General features: G+C 38.6%; 2 protein-coding genes across 2 annotated transcripts in view; one reads left to right on the top strand and one right to left on the bottom strand.

Annotated features, from left to right (window-relative positions):
• The window catches only part of ARHGAP28 (Rho GTPase activating protein 28), a 30,324-nt gene extending 29,553 nt beyond the window's left edge, over positions 1-771 (top strand). Inside the window, exon 14 of the mRNA XM_010024722.1 lies at positions 680-771. Coding sequence (XP_010023024.1) covers positions 680-771 — 92 coding nt within the window. The remainder of the gene's footprint in view (positions 1-679) is intronic.
• Positions 772-5,641: 4,870 nt separating this feature from the next.
• The window catches only part of LOC104413661 (laminin subunit alpha-1-like), a gene marked incomplete at its 5' end in the record, with an annotated part of 70,360 nt that continues 51,116 nt past the window's right edge, over positions 5,642-24,885 (bottom strand). Inside the window, 20 exon segments of the mRNA XM_010024724.1 lie at positions 5,642-5,924; positions 7,696-7,918; positions 8,983-9,116; positions 9,727-9,880; positions 11,064-11,222; positions 12,968-13,157; positions 14,220-14,332; positions 15,451-15,613; positions 16,072-16,257; positions 16,771-16,922; positions 17,578-17,748; positions 17,912-18,023; positions 19,179-19,224; positions 19,227-19,307; positions 20,556-20,700; positions 21,818-21,968; positions 22,967-23,091; positions 23,620-23,770; positions 23,901-24,034; positions 24,859-24,885. The exon segment at positions 24,859-24,885 is cut by the window's right edge and continues 30 nt beyond it. Of these exon segments, the coding sequence (XP_010023026.1) occupies positions 5,764-5,924; positions 7,696-7,918; positions 8,983-9,116; positions 9,727-9,880; positions 11,064-11,222; positions 12,968-13,157; positions 14,220-14,332; positions 15,451-15,613; positions 16,072-16,257; positions 16,771-16,922; positions 17,578-17,748; positions 17,912-18,023; positions 19,179-19,224; positions 19,227-19,307; positions 20,556-20,700; positions 21,818-21,968; positions 22,967-23,091; positions 23,620-23,770; positions 23,901-24,034; positions 24,859-24,885 (2,778 nt within the window).

Here is a 24,885-nt window from a genome sequence, read left to right as displayed (position 1 = left end):
TATGGCAAAGGAAGCAGGAACTCCCCAGCCACACAACTCCTATTCCTAGTCACCACCTCACAAAATCTTCAAATGGCCAGACTCAGGACGACTTTCATTTTCAGCCAGAAAAAAATAGCAACTGCCAAAAGACTTGATGTAGTCCCTGTATTTCTTTGCAAGACCCTAGATGGATGGGAACACATAGTTTACAGAGCTACTTTTTCAGAATTTAAAAATAGTGTAGAAATGAAGTCACAGAATTGCAATTCCAGTGCAGTAAATCCAAAGAAGTAAAAGCCCCCCGTACTGTTTATGCTTCTAAAGAAACCACAATGCTTGTTCACCATCTGACTAAATGTCTTGTCCATAACTCAGTTTAACGCAGGGCATCTTGCCTTGAAGCAGAAGTGAATTCATGACTCTCAGTGAGTAAAATCACCTGCAAATTTGCCAAAGCCCCTGCCTGTATCCAGGTGAGATATTAGCTGGACACACCAAACTAGGCTGGCTATGTGCAAGTCAAAGATGTATTCAAGGACATTTTAACACCATTCATCCCTGCCCATGGCAGAGAGGTTGGAACTAGATGATCTTAAGGTCCTTTACAACCCAAACCATGCTATGATTCTATGATCCTTTCCAGTATACTAGTGTGCTCAGAACATGCTATGATTCATGCTGTGGATTCCTGTTTCAGGTCAGCACTGCTTGGATCCGGACGCATACATGTTAGATGTTTACCGTGCAAATCCTCATGCAGAATGGGTGATAAAACCAAAAGCCAGCTGAAGCAGGAGGCTGCGGTGTACTGGACAAAAGCCAAATGGACAAGAGTGATGCCTGTCATTTAAAAAAGCTCTTGCCAGAGACGAAACAAAATGGTAGCCACAGGACATCGTTCCTTCCTACTGTACTGTCCAACTGATGGTCACCATGTACTACTTTTGGTATGAGCATTATCACTCCAACTTCTGGACCGCTGGGAAATATATCAGTTATACTTTCATATGGATTACATTTGTGCCAGTTAGCCCAGGAATTAAGGAGGACAGACCAAGGTACGGTGCACAGAAAACAACCTGTTGCATAGGAGTTGTTCGTTTCCTAACCTGGAACATGAATTTTGTGAAAGAATCCAGTAGCATCCGAGGATGTATGAAACACTATGGACCCCAGCATAACACAGAAGCACCACAGAGATGTTGAAGATGAGAAGTTACCTGTCAAGCATTGAAGAGAGGAGCTCGACCACCAGCAGTGCCAAGACATAGCTGTGTGACAAAATCAAACCTTTCTGCCGAAAGTAAACCTGTACAGTGTGCATTACTGCAATATTTATGTTTCCCAGTCACTCCTCATGAATACCTGATGCTGGGGGAGGAGGAAGGCAGGAGGAAGAAGTACTGTATAGACAGCTATACAGCCGTATGTGTGTACCACTGATATATTACTACCAGTCTTCCAAATTGTCTGTCTGGATCATATTACTGTGTGCAGTTGTAGCACAACAAACCATTTTCTCCTTCCTTCTCTTGCTACATACACAAGTTTGGGAGACAAATGCTAGGTGAGAAGGGGCATATTCCGCTGGCTCTTTTTACTTGATACTCTCAAATTCAAGTCTGTGTAATGCCATAATAATATGTGTGTTAATGGTGCCACTTACAGTCATCACCTTTTTTGTTAAACATTATAGTTCCTTAATTTGTAACCCGATTATTTTTCTTTTGTTTATTTTAGCTTTAAGATGTAAGCAACTTTTATACTATTCAGCTGCAGTGAAAAGAGAGATCTTTGTCCAGATTTTGTACAATACGGCGTGGAGAAGAAAAAGCTTCCAATGAGCAGAGGGATTTAACACCCTTATTTAACATTTACATATTGGGGCTTTAAAACTATCGCCAAACTAGGCCCAGTTGTGCTGGGGGTTTTACAAATACATAGCAAATAGTAGCTCTTTTTACAGATGGCATGCAGTCAATGAAAACACACAGGCTGGCAAAAGAACAGAGGGCCACAACCGCATTGGGAATGCAGCACAGCAAATAAAAGACAGTATGCCTACTCTGTAGCCAGTCACAAGGGTGAGCACTATTCTTCACCTAATCCTTTCATTCTGGGTTACACTTTCATAGAACTGAAGCATGTTTGCTGAGTAAGGAAATCACAAGTCTGTGGAGAACAGCAAGTATTTTCTTCATCTTTGTCTTATGCAAAAACTGGGAACTAATGCCTTCAAGTGCACCACCGTGTCTCTGTCATTGGATGATTGTATCGCTCAATGAACTCACTCACAGTCTCAGCAGTGGGTTTTGCTCCTCACCTGGACACACATATGAGGCAGAAGATAGTGCTCTGTTTAGCAGGTAACAACGTAAAAGCATTCTAAACCAAGTCCTCCAGGTGAACATAAAGTATACTGTCCTGCAGAGAAAGCCCAAAACTTGTGATGCTCTGCTGAAGCTGTGCAACGAAGGCTGGCACACTCTAGAAACCCTGGTTCAAAGCATTCTCCAGTAGATAACTTTCACTGTTAGTGTTCAGTGAGAGAAACCAATACTGAATCAGTAATTTTACCAGCAACAATGTCTACAGAGGGCACACCCTATCTTTCTTCCTTACCTTCTTGAGATAAAAACCTGTAAGATTTAGCAACATTATAATTTCATTTTCTTTAAAACACTGAAATTCTTAACTTTCCTTTTTTTTTTTCCCTTTTCTTCTTAACACTAATGGAGGCATATCTGCAGCCAGAAAAGATAGGGGCAGTTGTATTATAAAATACACTGCTTATTCTGACAAATATTTATTTTAAGTATACGAGAGACAGTAGATCTGTGGTTTGTTCATAGAACTAAGCATAAAGGTTTTGTCAAGTGCTTTGTTCTTGCTTCCCTTTAGTTCCGTCTGGGGCAATGAACGACTCTTTCTACTATGCTGCCCTTTTCTTTTAGGTGTAAAATGGGACTAGTACTTTCCTTATAAAGATAACATGAGAATTAGTTGAGTTAAATTATGCTCTCAGATGCAGCCAAACAATTCCCTGAGCAGATCAGAAGTTATAAACATACATCCAGGAAGGACAAACTCAGCAGAGGGATTTTATGTGGAAAGTGCTTTGAATACAAAGAGCATCAAATAAATGCTAAGCATAATTGTATTTATAGCCAAAAAAAAGAGCTTCTATGACTATACAGAAAGCCTAAACATTAACTAAAGAATTTGAAGTGTCATAGCAAATGAGAACCTTCCACAACACTTTCAGACAGATATGTTGACCGACTCAGTATTGCCCACTCACTTCACTCCACATTCACAATGGCCATGCAAGGCTAAGTACAAAGCACCCACGAGTTCACACTGTTACTTGCTCAGCATGTTCTGGACCCTGAAATGAGGACTTCAAAATTATTTCTGAAGTAGATCTCACTGTATTCCATATGGGATACAAGGGGTTTTTGGAAGACTTCCACCTTTTACCACTTTGCAACTTAGGAAAGTCAAATCTGATGTAATGAAATCCAACCTCTGAACATTTGTTTTATACTAAAATTGCCTGTAACTTTACAAGACATGCCTATTAGCAGATGAACTAGATTCTACGTACAGTGCCCCGACTACTACAGCATGGTCAAATACCTGCTGTCTTTGAAACAGAATGGCAAAATTCTTTTTTGATACAAATGGACCTAATGACCCATGTATACTGTGGTTAATGCTGTTACACATTAAGTTGTTTTGTGCTGTTGTGGTATGCTAACTTGATTTAATATACCACAGACAAACTGAACAATCTCTATGACACTTTTGAATATGAGGACTCAACGTTAGGCGTTATGTTTCAAAATGCTGGTGGAGGCAGAGGGAATTCTGTTCCTCCTAACAGCAGTTGAAGTCAAAACAGTTATGATAGGATTGTTGTCCAACAAAAAGCAACATACATGCATATTAATAAGAAAGTGGTAGCAAGCAGTGAGAAACTTACTCAGCTAACTCCAAAGATGCCTCAACCATTTACGTACTCCATGGTTCTGCAAAGACAGCATTTTGCATATCAACACGAAGAGAGAGAGAGAGAGTGTATTGCAAGGAGTAGTATTGGAAACAGACTGGAATGCTCTAACCTGTTTATGCAGCTAATGTCATCAGAATGTGTACGTGTGTGCAAATGTGTCTGTGTCTACGTATAATATTAACTACCTCACTCTGCATTTTCCAGGAAAAATATTTTGGCTCAGAGGTTTACTATTCCAAACCTTTCTGTTATTAAGTTTACCTCTCCACTAGACTTACGCATTGATAAAATGTTTCTCTGTCTAATGGGCGAGATTTGGAAATCACACAGAAATATATATTAAATGACATATTTCACGATATGGATGAAATTTTAACCAAACCAAAACATGTTGCCTCAATTACTTTTTGTAATGTGAACCTTATGAGATCAGATCCTGAGGTCAATAGACAAAATACATACTGTGTTTCAGTTTTTATTTTTCAATGGCTTTCCATTAATGTGCGTCTTGTCTGGAAAATAATACAATGTCACTAATCAAAGCAAATTGCTTGTATGTACATTTCCCTTACAAACCTCATGTTACGTGTCGTTGAAGTAAACCCACACTTAAGTGTATTTGTACAGCAGAATGTGTCCATTATATTGTATCCATGCCAAAAATAAAAACAATACCAACAAAGAAAGCTCTTCAAATCTAAACATGTGGGGTTTGGATAGAAACAGGTGACAGAAACAGCAAAAAGCAGTGGTGAATCTGTCTTAAAAGCAGCTCTGTCGTTACAGCACCTGAGCAGCTACCTACACCAAGGACTACCTTCTGCCATCCCTGCTCAAGTGGAGGTACAAAATTACACTGGTTGGAATCCTGCCTCATTGAAATTAATGACAAACTGCTTTCATTTGAGACAGTATTTTTCAAACTAGTATGCAATACATTGTGAATTAAGAATCACAGAGCACCAAAGGTACTTTCCTGTATCCTGTAAGAAATACTGTTTCCCAAGAAAGATGCATTAGTTCTCTTTGCCAAAATACATTTTTGTTCCCAAACCAGACCCAAAGAGTTTCTTCACTAACACAGCATTTTATATGCATCTCTGTGCTGTGGAGTTGCTGCCTGTCCTGCAGCTGATTACATGAAAGCACAAACAGGACCATAATCCTTCTAAACAATGTGGCGATAATGGGGGTTGGAAGCACTGGATATTAAAGGTAGAAGTAAAAGGGACTGGAGCTACCACAGAAAGTATAAATAAGAATAGTCTATTAATTAAGACTATGAATCAGAGACCTTCAAAACTATGTTTTAGTCTCCTGCTCCCTCTGCTGGACTACATCCACTTCTACTTTTCACTTCTTAGCCTGCCTCTACCCCTTTTAACTGAAATGGATGGACAACTGAACTACGTGAAATAATGCTCAGTTTATTGTATTTTTATTATGTGGTCCAAAATTATTGCCTTTTTATAAAACAACCAACACACAATAAAATGAAATACTGTCAAGTAATCAACACTGATTAATAAAAAATCCAAAAGAAAAATACCCAATTAATGCCATTAACATTGCAGTAGAGGTATTTGTTGTTTAAAACCACGCAGACATAGAGCTTCTGACTAAAAAAAATAAATGACCTGAGCAGGAAAACAACCAGAAAATCAGAGATGCAGACTCTTACCAATTCTTCTCTTCATTACGAAATGAGAATGAAAAATCACAAATCAACAACCCCCCCCCTCAGTCCAGACAGGATTTTCTGCAGTTCAGTGCTCAGCCCCAGGGCAGGAATGAGGAAAGACTCCACGCAGGTCAAAAGCTCTGCTGAAGTCAAACGATTCTGCCTGTTGGCCCTTGGTCAACATGAGGTTCCTCAAACAGCCATGGAATGAGCTCTTGCTTGTGAGGCAGTTTTGCTTCACATCAGCTGAAAAACAAATGTGAAATATGTAGAATGTATATCCAGTAAAAAGAAAGAATACAAAGATTTAGGTTATTGTTCAAGTGCTTCCCCTCCTTCCCCAACAAGAGATAAAAGCAACGCCTGGGTAGCACCATGTTCCATTCATGTCTGGATGATCTGGATCCAGCATGGATAGTCACTGCTGCCTTCAAGCATAAGCCATGCACTGGGACAACTTTGGCAGAGTTTGCAGGAATAATCTGTCCCAAGGGAAAATGGGAGACGAGAGGGGAAAAGAGAGAAGAAAGGCACTCTACATAGGTCTCTTTCAAGTTAAAATTGAAACTGGCAGAATATGAAGCAACAGCTGAGCTGTAGAGTCATGGACTCCATCAGCAATCCAAAACATGACGGTGGGAGACAGTCCAACTCTTCTTCCATACAACCCGTCACACAATTAATTCAACTTCTGCAGTACTCAACTGAACTGAAGAATTTCTCCTTTCTCTACGAGCCCTAATCTTTACAGATGGAGCACTGAAAGGACAATTAGTATTACAATGCCCTACTATAAAAAAAATAAAAAATAAAAAAATTCACAAGATGCTGATAAGGCCATTTTGGTATCTGAGGAAGACCAAATATTAAGATGTACCTAATTAGCATTAATTCATTTTTCATAAAGCACCAAAACCTTGTCCAACAGAAGGTTCTGTAGCATTTTAAGCTATTATCCCTAAATCTTTCCAAATATTTAAAAGCTGAGTTTGCTCTTCAAACCTCATCACTCTGTTTTCACACAAATGGAAATATCCGAACCGATAAACTGTAATGGCTGTTTCAGAGACAAATGGATATGGGCATTTTATGTTATGTTTAAAAGCATAAGATATTCAAAGCCATACAAAGCCTATTTATTCTCAGTACTGATGTGTTGATTAAAAATTATGCCTGCAAAAAGGCCAAACTCATGATGTTCAAAATACAATCCTCTTAATGAATACATTGTCTCGGTTCAAATTATCAACTAATGAGTAGCACAACTTAATTGAAAAGTAATTCAATTATATATTCTGTGTGTTACTATTTTTTTATTTACCATCCTAGTATGATTGACAGATTTCAGAAGGGAATTTACACAAAGCATAGGAAATACATGTTCACCTGCAGCAGCTTGACTTGTGCCTGCACAGCCCCTGACTTGAAACATTAGCAAAAATAAAGCAGAGAAGACCACTATGGAAACCTTACTTAGATGAATGAGAAGAAAAGCCTTGATATCAATCTGACTGCAAAAGAACCACGCCCTGACATACAAAGGCAGGGACATCGTAAAGTCTGAGAGAGAGAGTGAAAGACAAACCATGTGGAGGAAATCCTTCTCTGAAACTAAGGAGCAGGTTTGTGTAGGAAAGTGATACGAGTTCAGTCGATCTTGCCAAAACACTCAATAGCTAAATGCAGTCCTCCAGAAAGATGGTATACACAAATAATATGCTGTGATGTCAGTGACAATGTGGGAAATTGCAACTATGATTTATAACTCAATCAAGAACTTCATGAATGTGGGGTGGAGGAGGGAAGGAGGGGAGGAGGAGGAGAGAAGGGGAGGAGGAAAAGATAGAAGGAGAGAAGGAGAAGAAAAGCGAAGTTGAAGAGGAGAGAGAGAGAGGGGAAGAAGAGGAAAGGAGAAGGGGAGGAGAGAAGAGGGGGAGAGAGTGCATGCATTAAGAGCCATTTTTATGAGAGCGAGAGGAGGAGGGAGGGAAAGGAAGAGAAATATTATTGTACCTACCAGGATAGCCTCCAACATAAATGGGATTGTTCGTATCTGCAGATGTTGACTGGATGTAGGGATTATCAGTTTGGACCAAATTCCCATCAATTATCAGTGAAATGCGATGTTTGCTTTTGTTTGCTTGAAGCTTGTGCCATTTTCCATCACACAAACTATTTGTGCCTCTTGGTTCGTATGTAGCTGTTATTCTGCCAGCTCCATTGTTGACATGGAATAAAACCTGTATAAACAACCAGATGCCAATAAAGATATAAAGTAAGAATACACGAGTTAATTTGCCTAGATAAAAGCACAATCATGCTGGTGCAGGGACTTCCTTTATAATAGATGTTTGGTAATTACGCAAAGTTAATGTTTACTTTGATGGATAGAGTGTGCCTTTATTGAAGTATCTTTAAAATCTAAGATTTAAATCTATCCATGCAATGTTCCATTGGCTTAGCTTGGATATACTTCCCTTGGGACTTCAGTGTTTCTTACAAATAAAAATCAAGTAATTTTCTCACAGAAGCTGAGACTTCAGACCTGAAAGAACATCCACTGTATCTAACTGAAGAGGAAGAGAATGGACTGAAGGCACTTCTCGTTGTCTTTACTTCATGTATATATTTTTCAAAGCAGTAGACATTTCCTCAACTCTGTGGTAAGGATTAATATGTAAATATTAACTGAAAAAGCATGTCCCACAGAAACAGTGACATTTAACACTGTCCTTAGTTAGGAAGTTTTGAATAAAAAATGAGCCATTTCTGAGAAAAGGAAATACTTAGAGCAATAAAATATACATTTTTTATGCAGGAGATGAGTAGAGAACTATGTATTGATTGTTAAAAGGTTTATGGCACATAATGGCCAGTAGAAATAGAGAGTGAGTTAATCGCTCATGAATATTGAAGAAGCGATTACAAAACAGTGTGCTTTGTACATGCAACGTGTTTATCAAGGACAAGAGTAGCTCTGTGGCAGAAAAAGTATTAAGCTATAAGGAGGGTATATATTTGGTCTAACATAAAAGGTGCGTAGTACAGGAGGTCACAGTGGCTGCAGGCTAACATAAATTACACTAATTAAAAAGGAAAAAAGTTCCAGTGACTTCTGCTAATCTTGCATTTTATCATATGAAGGTGATGAGAAACATTGAAAGTCTGTCCCAGACTACTTCCGTGGGGATTTGGTTCAGACATTTTGCCTCCATCACATTTCACTGGTGCTACCCAACAGTTCTAGCCCCCCCAGTTTTAAGCAAGCCTTGTGAAATGAGTGTGCCAGCACAGGGCAGCCTACCTTGCCATTTACAATCTCCAGCCCAATGGCATCAACCTTAGCACTGCTGACCCCAAGGAGAACGCCATGTACTGCTGTTGTACGAAACTCCAGTGTGATGTTCACATCAGACCGCACTTTGTAACCTTCTCTAACTGAAAAGAAGTTATGAGCTTTTAACAGAAGACTTGTAACCCACAGTACAAAGTAGAATACATTCGTCATCATTAAAAGACCTAAAAAGCTTGCTAATTACTCTGCTGGGATACGACCTTGCGGAACCTTTGGAAAGTACATTTTCCAGAGTCATAATTCACATTTTATACTGGAAAAGGTAAACTTCCAAATAAGCTTTCTTTCATTAATTTAGATTTAATACATTTTAACTCATTTGTAAGAAACAGTAAAGAGCACAAACGTAATCATTCACGTTACTTCAAAAGTCCACTCATCTTTTGTCTCCATAACCTTTCAACAGACCTTAACATCATGAACATGTATATTCTTAGCTGAAGAAAGAGGCAATTGATTTCCTCCTGAGTGCTAGAATCATTAGCTCTTTCATTGGTGGAAGATAACCATTTGCAGAAATTACCACTTTTGCATGTATGGAGTAAAGGGACTCAGTTAGAAATACATATGCAGGACATGCACTCTTTGTGTGAGGAGTCAATGAATTACACATAGTTCCAGCAAGCCCTAAAAAGAGTACGTTTTCATTAACATTAATTCAGTAAGGTACTGCTTTCATTTAATGACACTTACCAAGAGCAACAAAGCCACTCCCATCAAAGAAAGTACCATCCTGCGCTGTTACATAGCATTTATTCACAGCAAAGATGGAGACAGGGCTCTCGTTGTCCAGTTGTTTGCTATTAATAGTCATGTTACCAATGCAGGCAGGAATACTGTGAGTCACCTAAGCATATTGAAATATAAGAATTAATGTGCAATAGAAACTGCTGCAGTGCTCTCTTAGTGATTCACCTGATGTTACTGTAAATAAAAAACTCTCTGAACCAAACACAGTAGGATCTAAAATATTTATGTAATTCCATTTCTACTATTACCTATACTTATATAAGGTTACAAACGTACGTAATGTCTTAACAGTCAAAATAAATATTGTTTAGAAACACTATTTACAACACAGAATCATAGAATAGTTAGGGTTGGAATGGACCTTAAGATCATGTAGTTCCAACACTCCTGCCATGGGCAGGGGCATCTCACACTAGACCATGTTGCCCAAGGCTCTGTCCAACCTGGCCTTGAACACTGCCAGGCATGGAGCATTTACCACCTCCTTGGGCAACCTGTTCCAGTGCCTCACCACCCTCACAGTGAGGAGGATACCCTCAACAATTAAAGACATTCCAAACATGCTTTGTCAAATTAACAAGTAAATCAAAATTTTGTACATTTTGCAAGTATACATCATCAGAATTGTATCCAGGAAAAAGATTCATTAGAATTTCTCCCTATTACTATTTTCAGCAATTGCAGATTCAAAGCACTATAATATTTGTTAGCCCCATTATCCAGTTAAAAAGCATGGGTGAAGAAAGTATGCCTAGGAATTAAGAAACATAGTTATCATCACCAGAATCCTCTCTGAGATAATGGGCTGCGCAAGGAGTAAGGTGACAAAAACCTACCTCTAAAAGCACGTGTAAAAAGTATGTTTTAATCTCAGACAGCTAAACCCAGCCTTTCAGAGGTATTTAAGGCACCTAATTCCTATCTGAATGCAGTAGGACTTAGGTACCAAAATGCCTGCAATTCTAGGTCATATTTTATTTTATACAATGAAACACAGCAATTTATATTCTTTGTTCATTTTTAACAGAGATTGAGAGAAAAGAAAAATCTATTAAGGGCTATTACTAAAACACGGGGATACAAGATCTAGCTAGAATCACTAAGCCATAGAAAGCTGGAAAGATTTATCTGGTAAAGGGTCATTACTTTCTTTGTTGTTTCTTTCCCAAGTGTTTTTTATGCCCATCAGAGGCAGGACACTGAATTAGATGGGCTTGATGCAGTATGCTCATTCTAGTATTGCAAAATATCAGACACCCCACCACCCCAAGCCGTCTTACATTCCCAAGATTCTTCGGCACGTAGTCTAAGGGGAGTCCTCCCACGTAGAGCTTCCCCTCCACATCCAAAGTGCTACCATCTCCCACAGCACTGACTGCTACTAATTCCTGTCCATCCACAATGATTATACCCTTTTTTTTAACATATTCTGTCTTTATCTGGAAAAAAATGAGAGCATGCAGACATAAATCAGTAAGCTGAATCTGTTATCCTAGTCATCATTTGCCACAGAAGTAAGCAAGACAATTTTTTAATGCTTAGATTGCTTTCACATGCTGTATTAAGGCATCCTCTTGAAATTCTTGGTGAGGCTGAGGCCATTTCAGAATGCAACTGAGCAGGTGAACTGTTTCCTTGCCTCCCCAAGGGCTTACAATGATTGCATACTGTCCTGCATAAGTTTTTCAGTGTTCTAACAAACATTATCTAAAATCACTAGTTTATTGCTTTAGGATATGAGTACATGAGTTTGAAGAGAGAAATACTGTGCTGGTCTCATACAATTATTGTGCTGCCCACCAACAAAGCCATCTTAGTTCTCTGAAGTGCACACTCCTATGCTGTAGTTTTATGATGGGCAGTGCTGAATTTGCTATGACCAACAAACTCTGAAGTTTTGTCCCATGTTCTTTCATGCCCCAATGCCTTCCTTGCATTAAAACAATTACTCATATGCAGATATGCAGATGAGGATCTTTATTTGAAGTCAGCTAGCCATTTATTCTTCCCCGGCTACTTTCAGCCCCACTCAGAATCCTGACCAGATTCAACATGAGATTTCATGAATGTTTGGGTTAGTAAGGGGATAAAGTGGTGCAGCAGGGTGATATAAGTGGATGGCAGAGAACAGGAAGTGCTGCTTTCAGCAGCAATGCATACTATCTTAAGTTGACTGTAGAGTTACTGCAATAATCTCCCCCAGCTGTGAAGTGGTGTGACTCACCCTTAATCTCAAAAATAGGTTAAAGCTCATGCTTTTATGTCCTGGGTAGTAAAGGTAGGTCAGTTCTTTTAAGGAATCTGTTCACCTCTTAAAAAGCTGATAGTGTGACTACGAGTTTTACATGACTATATTTAATTTTAAACATGCAGCTGTAAATCCTGGAGTGTTCTTTCTTTCAGAGAAGGCAGCAGAGCTTGTGATATCTCTCTCTGACAGAAGTTGACATCTGCTTTCTTTATGTTAGTTTTTGCTGCTTTTTCTTCTGCTGATTATATATGAAATGCAAAAATGGCACTATGCTGATTCCCTAGGCACCTAGGAGAGGTGGCAGCTTTGTGTCATCAATCGCTTTGTCCCACAGAAGCCACTTCCTGAAGTTAAGGCTTCAGATATGGACAAGGGAAGGGAAGCTTAGCATTCTCACCTGCCTTAAAGAAAAGTAATGTGGTCAGAATTGCTTTTAAAACTCATGCAGACAACACAGTTATTTTTCACAAAGAAAGCCAGAGCCAGCAGCAGGTGGGTTGCTAGCTGCTATGGCACGGTCATGTATTAAGCAGTAAGTGGGAAAAAGGAGAAACTGTGCACCCATAAATCTCTTGCACCCTGTCACGCAGTTGCAGGTCTTTGCTAGAATAGTGCATGGAAAGCTCTCTGCATGGAAAAAGTCAGTTTCTAGATCTCTGTGTTGGGTTCTTCTCTGCTGAAGATGACTGCTATGACACAGTTGGATTTCTAAATAAGCTGAGATATGACAGTTGGATGCTGAAATTGATGCATAATTAATGAGAACTTTAAAAGGAAATATGTGCATTCAAACACAAGTTATCTGAATGTTTTCACGACTGGGTTAAAACCCGTTTGCCTTTGTAAAACAGAAAACATAAGGAAAGGCAGAGAAAAACCATGCCAGTAACTCCAGGGAAGAGGAAATGGAGTACCAGATTGGTGACTACCTACCGTATGCCATTTTCCATCACTGATAACAGCAGGGTGAAAAGCTACCGCTTTTCCTTTGCCTAGATCAAATGAGAAATAGAGCTGTCCCCCATGAAGCTGTAGGGCTGCATAATCAACCTGGTTCTGGTGAGCCATGTAGTAAATCAGGCCACTGGAGGCAAAGGTTCTGAGATGCAGCTGGACAGAAAGTCTAAACAATAAAAATTCAGTGTTACTGAAAAATATTTTTTCTGCACTGATAAAAAGCTTTTCTCAAGGCAGAGAACAACCTCCTTATGAAAGTTATTATTACAAAGGTCAGAAAAGCAGAATTTGCATTGATTCTAAGAAAGTATGACCCATAATGTATTTCATAATAGAAATCAGTGCTGTACCTGTCAGAGACAGAAAAAGTGCTTGTCAGAGTAGCTGGACTTTAAGAGCGACAGGCTCAATAGTTTGTGACTGCAGGCTTGCCTATTGCCCCAAGAAAGGAACAAATTCCAGGATAATGGGATGGTATCCCATTACGATTAGCCAGGCTTGCTGGGATATAATGGGCAGACTGAGAACAGGGGGCAGCTTAAAAGGCAGAGGAGCTGATTAAGCCATTTATTATGGAGACATTAGGTTCAGACTACATAGCATCAATACTCTGCAATGTCCTTATGTTCAGTAATTAGAACATAAGAGCTAGAAGGGAAAAATCACTCTTTTCTCAGTGCCTGCAGAGGCTTCCTTAGTTGAAAGAAGCATATGCAGGCTGTGTTTTGGGGACCTTGTTGGGAGCCTCTCAAACAAGCATGAGTAGCAGAGGGGTTATCACATATTAAGTCTCAATAGAATTATTCTTCTCAGTAGTCTTATCTCTTTCAGTGACCTGGGGAGTGAAGCAGAAGTGGAAGGTGCAATTGCAGAAAACCCAAAGCAGAGGGTGGGATGTTATCTGTATCAGTCACAGGAGCAGGGACCAGCTGAGCATTGTATGTGGAAAAATACTTACAGAAGGTGGTACAGTGGGGCTCTTAAGTCTGAGGGGGGAAAAATGCAGAACTCTGTCCATGAGTTAAACTCATGACCACAAACCTGGGAAAGACATTAACTGCACTGCAGTTGTGATACCTTCTACCATGAGGAACCAACAGAAACCTGGACTGAGGGTCATATTTAAAGCTGGTAATGCCGTGATCATTCATGAAAACCGTCGCAGCGTTTCCTGTAACTCAATACAAGGTAGTACACTGTGTGCATGTGTGATTCAGGAAATACTCACTTCTTCCTGACAATAGACTGATTGAAGAGCAGTGTCATATGGCTGCCTTTGGCAAGTCCGAACTGATGGGCACCTTGAACATGATCAGGTAGTTCATCTTTTGCACAAACTACCTGTTAATGAAAGGATTTTATTAAGAACAATAGTATCAGGTGCTGACCAGCAAGTGCTGAATGGCAATGTGCCTATGCAGAGCTTTGTAAGGAGCAAAACTGAGCCACGTGATAACTACAAAGTACATAGCAACATCAATTAGCTAAACTCCAATCATTCTGAGCTGGTTTTAGGCTCAAAAAGAACTAGTTCTAATGATTAAGCTATGCCTCATGGACAGCACTTGTCTTTTTTGAGAAATGTTTGCAGTTTGAGAAGTATTCATTCACCATTTGTCTCAATTGATAGCCCTTTTGTTAATAAATGCTGGAAGACAGAGTACAATTTCAGAGTGAAAATCTCATGGACTTGGTAGAAATATTTTCCTATTTAATGAAGATGCACATTTTTGTTATGATTTGGAGGATGAAGAGCTGAGTAACAGAGTATGAGCCAAAGCTATACTTCAGCTCCAAGAAGGACAACTTACTTCTTTTTATAGCCACAGTTGTATGAAATGTATAAAATCCTGCTTTCTGTTGCCACAGAAAATAGGATTTCAGGATGCTTTGGAAACACTTCATTATAAAGATGTGCAGCTGCAGAAGGAAAGAAGTCATGCTTACATCTCTCCTGGGAAAAGGGACTCTGTGAGAGGAAACAGGTGCCATGCAAGCTGCATTCAGACACTGTGTGTCTCTGGAATGGTTTCTACCTCCTCTTTTGACACAAAGCATATGTGTGACCAGGAAAACGTGAATGCTGAATTGCACAGCTAATGCAAAACTCAGCACAGAGCCACTCTGGCACAAACAGGAGATGTAATAATTGCTTGCAAGTCTTTCTGCTGGGGGACTATCACTCCACTTTTTCTTTTCTTTTTAATGTTGCTGCCTGAACAATGATAAACCTAACTATATTTCCCTTCCAAAAGGTCAAAAGGCTGCTACAAAGGTTTATATCACAGTTCTTCTGTAGGAAATAATAATTTCAAATTCACATTCCTTGAACCATTCCATACCACAGAAGAAAAAAATATACACAGTCCATACTTTGAAAATTCTCCAGAAAGATAAAACACATCTTGTTGTTGAACACTTTCCTAGAAGAGGCAATAAAGCTCTGTTGTAATACATACTTTTTTTGTGTCTGTAAGAGGCCTCAGGGGAACTGGCATAGCCCGAAGTTCAGTTCGAATCTCAATGTCTTCTGGCTGTATGGCTGGTTTAGGCTTCTCTGACAAAAAGCAGCTGTCCATATCCACATGTTCATACTTCATGGAAGTGGTGAAATACAAAAGCCTGTATTTTAAAAAACCTACATTTTAAGAGGTGAAATCCAAAATCCCTACATTTCCCAAGCACAAGGAGAGTATTTCACAGGGTCTTTGACTAGTAGCAGGAGAAAGGGAAAAAAGTGGCATACTGGAACAGAAAGATTGAGAATTGGTAAATAATCCATCTACAGAACAATATTAATAGACAATATTCTCGGAAAATTATTCTGTCTGTGAATGCAGATGAAACTATAATCGAGAAAGTTACATTTTGTGCTGTGTCTGTATACACATTAAAGACATTTTTAATGCTATTTGGAAATGTATGTAGCTGGTAATATCAATTTTCTGCCTGTTACAATACCCAATGCTTGTCTTATGTTAAAAACCAGGCAAATGGATGTCATGCAAGAAATTACAAAGTACAATCAATAATTACTATATCAAGTTTTCAAAAACACGGCAGTTACCCCTCTGACTTACTCCTTGTTAAAAATGAGATTGCTGATACAGCCATAAAAGGAGCCAGCCATTTTTAGCCCTGAGATGCCCTCTCCTGCTGGAATGCCACCAGCATAGAAGTTGGAAATATTAATGGGGGTCATTTCTGCTGATGAACCAAGCCTCAGTTCTGCAGGGTTACTCTCATCCACCTGTACAGTTATGATCCTGAAAAAGATAAAGCAGGAAAAACATTCAACAAGGGCCCTAGATACTAGTTTTCAAATGAAAAAGCATTCCTTTCAGCATCAAAAATGTCCTGCTCTAAGAAATAGAGATTCCATCACTTTGATAATCTTTTCAATGTCTTAAAACTAGAAGATCTTCCACTTTACACAGTTTTTAACATATGGAGTTTTTCAAATTTCTTTCTAAATTATTTTGATAGGTATCTCTCAAAATTATTTTGATAGTTATATTTTTTCTGAGACTATTTAGTATACTTCACACAAGTGGCCCAAGCTGTCTAGAGATTTTGAGAGCTTTTAACTACAACTTCATCAGTGGCTGTATGCTGTACACAATTACCACGTAAATCAGAACACCTGCATTAACAGCAGAAAAACACAGCCCTGATTATTCCACATAATGAGTTAGCAAAGGCAGTTCCTCAGAGTGTGCAGTGAACTGACAACAGCACGTAACAGTCAAACACCTAGTACTCTTCGCAGTCACATGTACCTCTTATTCCGGATTAGGATGACAGAGTGCTCTTGTCCATCGCTGTATGTTCCATGAGCAGACTGAAGAACTACTTTCCTAGTACTTGCTCTATCACCAGCATTAACATGCACTGCAAGATGACCATCCATCAGCATGATGGAAAAGAAGGGCTGTGGATTTAATCAGAAGATTAATTTTTAACTATAGTTCAATTTCCTGTTACTCATTCAGTGTTTAAATAGAACATACTTTGGAAAAAAATTACCTCCAACTTCGTTGTAAACAAACTTTTTAATGAAACTCAAAGACTAGAAGACATTGTACTGGTACCTCTCAGACTGCAAAGCCTTCTAACAGAGAACCTGAGAGCTGTAAGTTTCTTTGGTCCACCACCCCACTCACCCTTTTAGAGGAAGAGAATAACAAAGGGACAGGTATTCCTACTAAGATGCTGTCCTTGCATTTCAGGAGCTCCAAAACAGCACACAAGATATGAGACAGCTATCTATCTCAAATCCTTCAATAACTGCTTCTGACTAACAGAAGCGGAAAGTAACTTCTCTTTATTTCATGTGCGGTTTTCCTCCCTGTTGCAAAAGCATTCTAGGACCCAGTAGCCATACCAGGTCTCTGCTAACTGATCCTTTACCTCTCCTCTGCTACAATGAACATCCTCTGTTCCCTAACCTTGCCTCTGTATTTGGACCTTCCTCAGCCAAGTATTTTTTCTTTCTCATTCTTTGCAAGTCACAGCCATAAAAACCTGAGATGATATTGCAAAATAAAAATGGCAAAAACAAAACAAACAAATCTTTCAGTACTTGCCAAATGTGCTTGTCTACGTTGTCGTTTTTCCAGTCCCCTGCTGAGTCCAGCAAGGATGATGCCACTGGTGTTTTTTGTAGCAAAAGTTGCCATCAGTTCTGATTCTGGGCTTAAGGACTTAGGTACCAACTCAATATATCCATTGTTCAAGATGTTCACAGTACGAATAGGCTATTTTATGAGGAAGAGAAATAATTACTGACTTTGTCAGAAGAAAAACAAAAATCAAGCAGAGATCAGATTATCTTAAAATCCCTAGATTCATTACTATAAACATCACTATTCATTGTTCAGTAACAATAAAGATCAAATCACAAAACCTAAAGTCTCCTACCTCCAATACACAGCCTTTTCTTACTCCGTATGAATTTCTAAGCAAGTCAAAGGTTGAACGGGATATTTCCAGATTCTTGATGCATCCCACATACCTTCTACTAAGACCTTTCCTGAAACACAAAACAAGGTGTTTTTTCCAAGGAGTAGTATTTGGAATCTCCTGGGAGAAAAGATTAATTTCTCTTCAATAAGAAAAAGAGAGACTTATTTAGAAGAATGTAGTCAGCCCAGTTTAAGTGGAAAAAAAGGTACATTGTGGTTTACTATTGGCAGATATTAATTCTGATCTTAAGAAGAGTCAACTAACATCGCCCCCAGATGGAAATGTATACAAGTGTGTAGTGTTGTTTTGCCAGACCAGGTCATTTTCTAAAACTTTAAGATGAAGCTTCAGCTGAAATGTAATGGCTGTTGTGTGAGAGGGTAACTATAGCTCTCTACTACCTAGTAATTCTTTTGCATTTCTTAATTCTGGAGGATGCCTAATTTGGGTCAAGGTTTAAGTCAGAGAAATCTAAAGTTGTCCTGCCATAATCCCTCAATGGCTGGTATGCCACCTAAGAATAACAAATCTGCACCTCTGCAATAACTGCACAGAGACCAATATTGTCCTGGAATTTACCTTATTGTCAAGATCATGTGCTCAGCTTAATTAGATTTTCTTTTGCCATGTTTATCCTTGCAAAGTGAAGCCAGTAGAAGAAATGTAATTTTACAAGTTCAGTGGGGAAGTGCAATAGAAAAGTATAAACTAAAGATGTGCTAATAAAATACATATTTGTAATGTATTTTGTTGATCTGTTCACAGTTGTTTCTCCTCTCTTCCAAGTTTCAAAACTGAACTACAACACTCCTTTCTGAAGTAGAACTTTTATCCCAAACTGCGGTTTTGCCCATAAGTGCCATCTGGAAAACACAAGGCTCACACAGGCAAAGATCAAAGAAGCATTGATCCGGCAGCAGAGCTGAATGTTTTCTGCAGTCTGACACAAAAAGTAGGTGGCTGTTGTTGTGGAAATCACCCATGGAGGGGAAAACCAGAAGCTTGCCTCTAATCTGAACTGCATTGTCAGACCTATCAGCAAAAAACACTGTATTAGAGTTTGAAGGCAAAGGACAGATAATTTGGTGGTATACATGGCCATGGACAAGACTTCAGACTTCACTGATTTTCGCTAATTTCGGTCGAGACAGCAGTTTGTTGAAGTCTTTTCCTCTACTGACAGGAATCTTAGCAAAGGAGGGAAAGCAAGAGAATGTTTTACCTCACAGTCCTTGATCTTGGCAGCCCACCAACGAAGATTGGGTCTTCAGGTCTGAGGCAACCCCAGGAGATTCTCCTTGCTTGGTTTCTTTATAATTAAGGTTATATGCATCCATGACTGCCAAAATTCCTGCAAAGAAAAGAGAGCAAAGATCTGGAGAAGGACACAAATACACATTTTTTCATTTTGGCAATTCTGTCTCTAATAAAGGAAAATGTATTCATTGACTAAAACATGTACAGACAATCTTCTTATTTTTAGAATGAATAATTTGTTGTACTTCCAGCTATTCTGTTAATCTCATTCATTCTCTCTGCCAAACCCAAATCTGGGAAAGTCTACAAGAAAAAATATACATGAGAATAACGTTATAGCTATTAACATGTTGTGCTAGGTTCAGCTGTAACAGTTAATTTTCTCCTTCCTAGTAAGTGGTGCATTGCTGTGTTTCAGTTTTAGTCTGAGAGCAGTGCTGATAACACACTGACGTTTTAGTTGTCCCTAATTAGTGCTTACCCTGATGAAGGACTTTTCAATCTCTCATGCTCTGCCAGTGAGGAGGGGCATGGGAAGCCAGGAGGAAGCAGAGACAGGACACCTGACCCCAACTAGCCAAAGGGGTATTCCATACCATAGCACATCATGCCCAGTATGTAAACTGGGGGGAGTTACCCAGAAGGGGGTATCACTGCTCGGGTTGGGCAGCGTATCCATCAGCGGGTGGTGAGCAATTGCATTGTGCATCACTTGTGTTTACTGGGAGCTTTTTTCCCTCATTCTTTTTAGTTTTATTATTTCTCTCCCCTTGTTATTTCCATTATCATTATTATTAGTAGAAGTAGTAGCAGTTTTATATTATAGTTTAGTTACTGGAGTGTTCTCATCTCAGCCTGTGGGGTTTACATTCTTTTGATTCTCCTCCCCATCCCACCCGGAGGGGGAGGGTGTAAAAGGGGGCAGTGAGCGAGCAGCTGCATGGTTCTGAGTTACTGGCTGGGCTTAAACCATGACACATGTATTATTTGTAATGCACTACTTCCCAAACGTAGGTCCCAAAATACTGTTGTACTAGGTACTATTAAAACACAGAATAAAAGAAGTGATGCCTCATATACAGACTCGGACAAAGATCTTTCACTCTTTAAGAATATTGATATATTTTTGTGTGGCAGCTTCTGCACTACTTGCTCCTCATGAAATGTGCCAAACCAAGCACAAGATTTACGCTGCTGTCCTTCATAAAGCAAAGTAACGTAGGTAGGGTTGCTAAAGAAACTGCAGTGGAAGTGACCAAATTTGGTTGCAGTGATGTTCCCTGTGAGTATCTTAGATATTTGTAAATGTGCAGACACCTGTTTCTTTTAGAATGCAGCCTACCTTGTTTCTTGTTCCGACTGAATGAAACTTTGTACCACGTTCCATTGTTGTAACGATTTTCTGTAGTCAGAGCAAGAGGTCCTGAACCTAGATCAACAGTCAGTCTCACTTTGCCACCAACAAGCTCAAGGGACAAGAAATCTCTCTGTGAGGGAAACAAACAAACAAACCAACCAAAGACAAAAATCAAACAGATTAAATTCCTGGAAATAAAATCTTCCAAGAGGATGCATCCTCAGCAGGTATGGGCTACTGTGTGAAAAAAGTTTGGTAACTCTGGTACCTAGACTATTTGTTAGGCCCAAGACACTTATCGTCGCTATGTTTAGGAAAATTAATTCACATGTACCTCACAAGGATGTCTTTTTGTTTTATTTTGTTGCTAATTGTACTTATATGCAGCATGAGGCTTCATTACTCAGCAGAGGAAGGTTTAAATCTAAAAGGTCATCACATTTGCCTTTTTTGGATGAAGCTGAGAGTAATTTAATTTGACTGTTAGCATAGAGATCAAACACTACAGTGTTCGTTCAGCAAGAAGCAAAGACCTTCTTCATGCAGTAAAAAAGCCTTTCTGAATTGTATTAAAAATGCACCCTCTGCACTGCAAAACTTAAGTCAGATATCATTGTACAATGTATTCAGGCAGTGAGTATGTAACAAAGCAAATTAATAATGCAGGGACTCTGAAACAATCTGTATCTAAACAAAGATTTGTCCTCCTTCAGGGAAAGAAAACCACCAGCTTATCTGCATAACGTGACAGTGAAGGTCTGGAGATGGGTCTAGGTTATATTGTTGTTGCAGGGAGTTTTATTTAATTTATTTCAGTTTACTGAATCCCTAATTTATGGATTTAATCCAATATGCCTACTCAACATTACATTGTCCTTCTACAAGCTCAGTTCCAAAAGATTTTACATTCTGTAAAGGTTCCTTCAATTAAACAAAACTAGTTTGTTGTTCCTTCCATTTCTTTTAGTTAAATAATCATTAATTTTAGTCTAGGATTAAAACAAATCACAGACAATTCTTTTCACTGCTTAATTTTATCCTTAGTATATGTGACTATTTGCTCTAGAGAGCAACCTCTAGGGTTCCTGTCTTTACTTTTATGGCTTATGATGTCAATCACATGTAATAATCTATATAAAGATAACTTCATTTAATACACATAAATTGAAAAATAACAAAGACAGCAAGAAACCATCAAGTGATCTAAACAGATTTTGACAGCTTAAGAATCTAATCCTTTTTCTTACAGTGCCATTTGAAGCAAGATATAGAAGTAGCCCATTAGGTGAAAAGGTACTGAAAAATATTATTATCTGAGTCACTGTTGAGCGGAGTGCCTTCTCCACAACTGAGTATCCACTACCATCAAAATGGAATGAAGTGTCTTCATCCTGTGGGCTATAAAAGTAAAAAACAGAATTAAAAATGTGAACTGAAGATTTGTGGTTTTCCAGTCATTTTCATATAAAACATACGAACGGTTAGATCAGTTGGTGCAGCCTCCAGGCACTATGACTAGAAAGTGTAGGAAAATACTTGAATCTTGATGTTATGAATAACTGAAGGATTCCAGCCAAAGGCTGTTTTCATAATAGAATCTCACAATACATGATTTAACCATAAGGAAGGATGTATACAAGATAAAAAATGTTTTTCCCTGATGTATGAAAAAACCCCAAGCATTTCCTACGGGAAAACATAATTGTTACAACATACACCCTCTTAATTAATACATGTCATCCATTTATCAAAATGCTTTGTGTAATTGCACTTATAATAATGTTCTATTAGCCCCTTTTCCTGCAATATAATACTTGTAAAAAAATTCTTATACAATCAAGCAGCACCCTCTGCTGTTTCTAAATGATACATTCTGCAAAATGGAATACAGTCAAGCTTATTTCTTTTCAATTTCTTAAACATAAAAATAATGTAGTCTGCAATTCCCTTTCACAATGATTACAAGAATGGTAGTAAGCTCAGTGGCTACAGTTTTGCTATGGATTATTTCAATAAGAGTGCTTTACATTCTTTTTTATCCTAGGAAAGAATAAATCTATCTTGCTGGACATTACTGGAAAGCAAACATTCCAAAATAGTTTAGTTCACTGGCAGTCCCTACTTTCAATGCTCAAAACAGACCACAGCAATAGAACTCTTCTGAAAAAGTAATTAATAAGTGATGAAATCCCATACAATGAAATTATTTGACACCGCTGGCACATTCAGATTAGTGTGTTCAGAACTTTAAGTTCAGTGAACTTTGAGAACTTTAAGGACGTTAAGATCAGTGAAAAACTGCAATTTGTCTGAGCTCATTATTTTTACCTAACATGGAAATATATATCACAGATGTAAATTAGTCTGTTACAAAAAAAGGGAGTGAGATAAAATACCTTCCAAAACAGCCATTGCACTTGCCCTCTTTTTCCATGTAGTTCCAAAGACCAATAGATTTGCCATTCAAGGATGCCTCTCCCATGCAGCCTTTAAAATGAGTCACCTTAACAGCAGGCGATTTCTAGAAGACAAGAAATACTTCATGAATACAATTAATGTTAAGTACTCTCAAAATTATGCAGCCAAATTTTTGCTTGGCTGTTTTCCTTGACCTCTTACTTTGTTAGATACAAATCATAACCAAGGAACAACATGTTTTAGCATAACTATTAACAATTATGGTTTACATCGTAATAGACCAGTTTTGCAGCAAGTAAAAAAATAAATGTCCTTGACTGACTTCCATGCCTTATGGCATGAATAACAATGACAAACTGAAAGAAGACATGGAAAAGGGCAATTAGAAACTAATTCACTGTGTAATGTCCATGTATCATACAGACACACACAACCTGTCATGGATAACACTTTATGCAAAAAATTTCAAGGGAAAATTAACTTCAAGACACTAGAACATCCTTATAGAATCTTTGCTTTATGTTCAGAATACCTGACATGAAGTAACCTATTCATGCAATTATTTCTAAGTCAAAAGTATATCTCAAACATGTTAAAAACATTTTACAGATTGCTGATATCAAAATTTAACCTTGATTTGCCCTCCAAGTCCTCCAATAAACATTAGAGTTGATTTGTTAACATCCAGTACGCTGGCTGTCCCCGGAGAGGTTGCAGATTTAGATGAAGGCTTCTGATTGGAGTTCATTTCCTCTATGCTAAGTGTACCTGTTTTTCCAAACCTGTCAAGTACAAATACTAATGAATACACATGCTATTGGCTTCTCTTTTTAAGGACAAGATAAACCTTGTCACTGGAAAACTCCGAACATGGTTTGTGTTCAACATTTATGCCATTCTCATTTTAATTACCTAGTTGCATATATCCTGTGCCATTTGTTGTTGTCAATTTGAAAATCAGGGTATTCCACTCTTGTTGATCCAGAGCCCAAATCCCAAAGAAGAGCTACTTTACCACGTCGCATCTCCACTGCAAGGAAGTCTTCCTGAAAAACAGCAGGCCTTATTCTAATATATAGCATCAAATGTGTAGTTTCTTTCTCGTCTGTTTTAACATGTAACATTTAGAAAGTCTTTCCAGGTTCATATGTTTAAATCTCGTATTACAGGAGCTGACTTTTAGCAAAATCAGGCCCAGTAATTTTTTACTCCTTTTAACTTTTAATGAAACAAAAAAAAAACCTGAGCGTACATACGAGGTGAATGTTTTCTTTATAGTTCTATAAAAACATGAGATGTGCAAACACATGCAGACGTATAGAAATGTGCGCTTTTAAGTATGTGTGAAGTGACCTACCCGTCTGTAAAATACTACTGTCACACGATAGCATGCCAAAAGGAGCTAACAGCTGTGCATTTAATAGGATTGCAGAGGGAATGAAGAGGAAGTGAATGTGACAAGTGAGACATCATCTCCTTCCAAAGTAGGTGGGTGCACCTTGATCATGAGGGCCAAATTCAAGTACTTTGTGATACCAAGCAAATTGCTTCATATGCTCCAACATGCTGCATGAAAGGATCACATATTGTGTTACACTCCATGAGGTTAATGCACAGCATGGGAAAAGGAAGGCGGAGTTTCATGACATGGCTGAGAGGCAATGCTAAGTAATCAGTGCTTTTATTCTCTATCTTTGAGGATCTCTGAAATCATTTAAGGCACAAAACCATTTCAACTCCTAGTGAACAGGTTTCTCTTCAAGGGGCCTCACTTTGATACTTAGTTTGAAGTCAAGTAGGGAACGACATATATGGTAATTTAAAGTATTTGACTACCATCACCTTCAGTAAATGCATGCCAGAAACTTACCTTTCCATTGCTACCCAGGCAGAAAAG

This window comes from Nestor notabilis, unplaced genomic scaffold (genome assembly GCF_000696875.1).
Source record: "Nestor notabilis isolate BGI_N333 unplaced genomic scaffold, ASM69687v1 scaffold1802, whole genome shotgun sequence".
NCBI lineage: Eukaryota > Metazoa > Chordata > Aves > Psittaciformes > Psittacidae > Nestor > Nestor notabilis.
The sequence above is the reverse complement of the archived record's forward strand: the minus strand, read 5'-3'. Positions and strand labels throughout refer to the sequence as shown.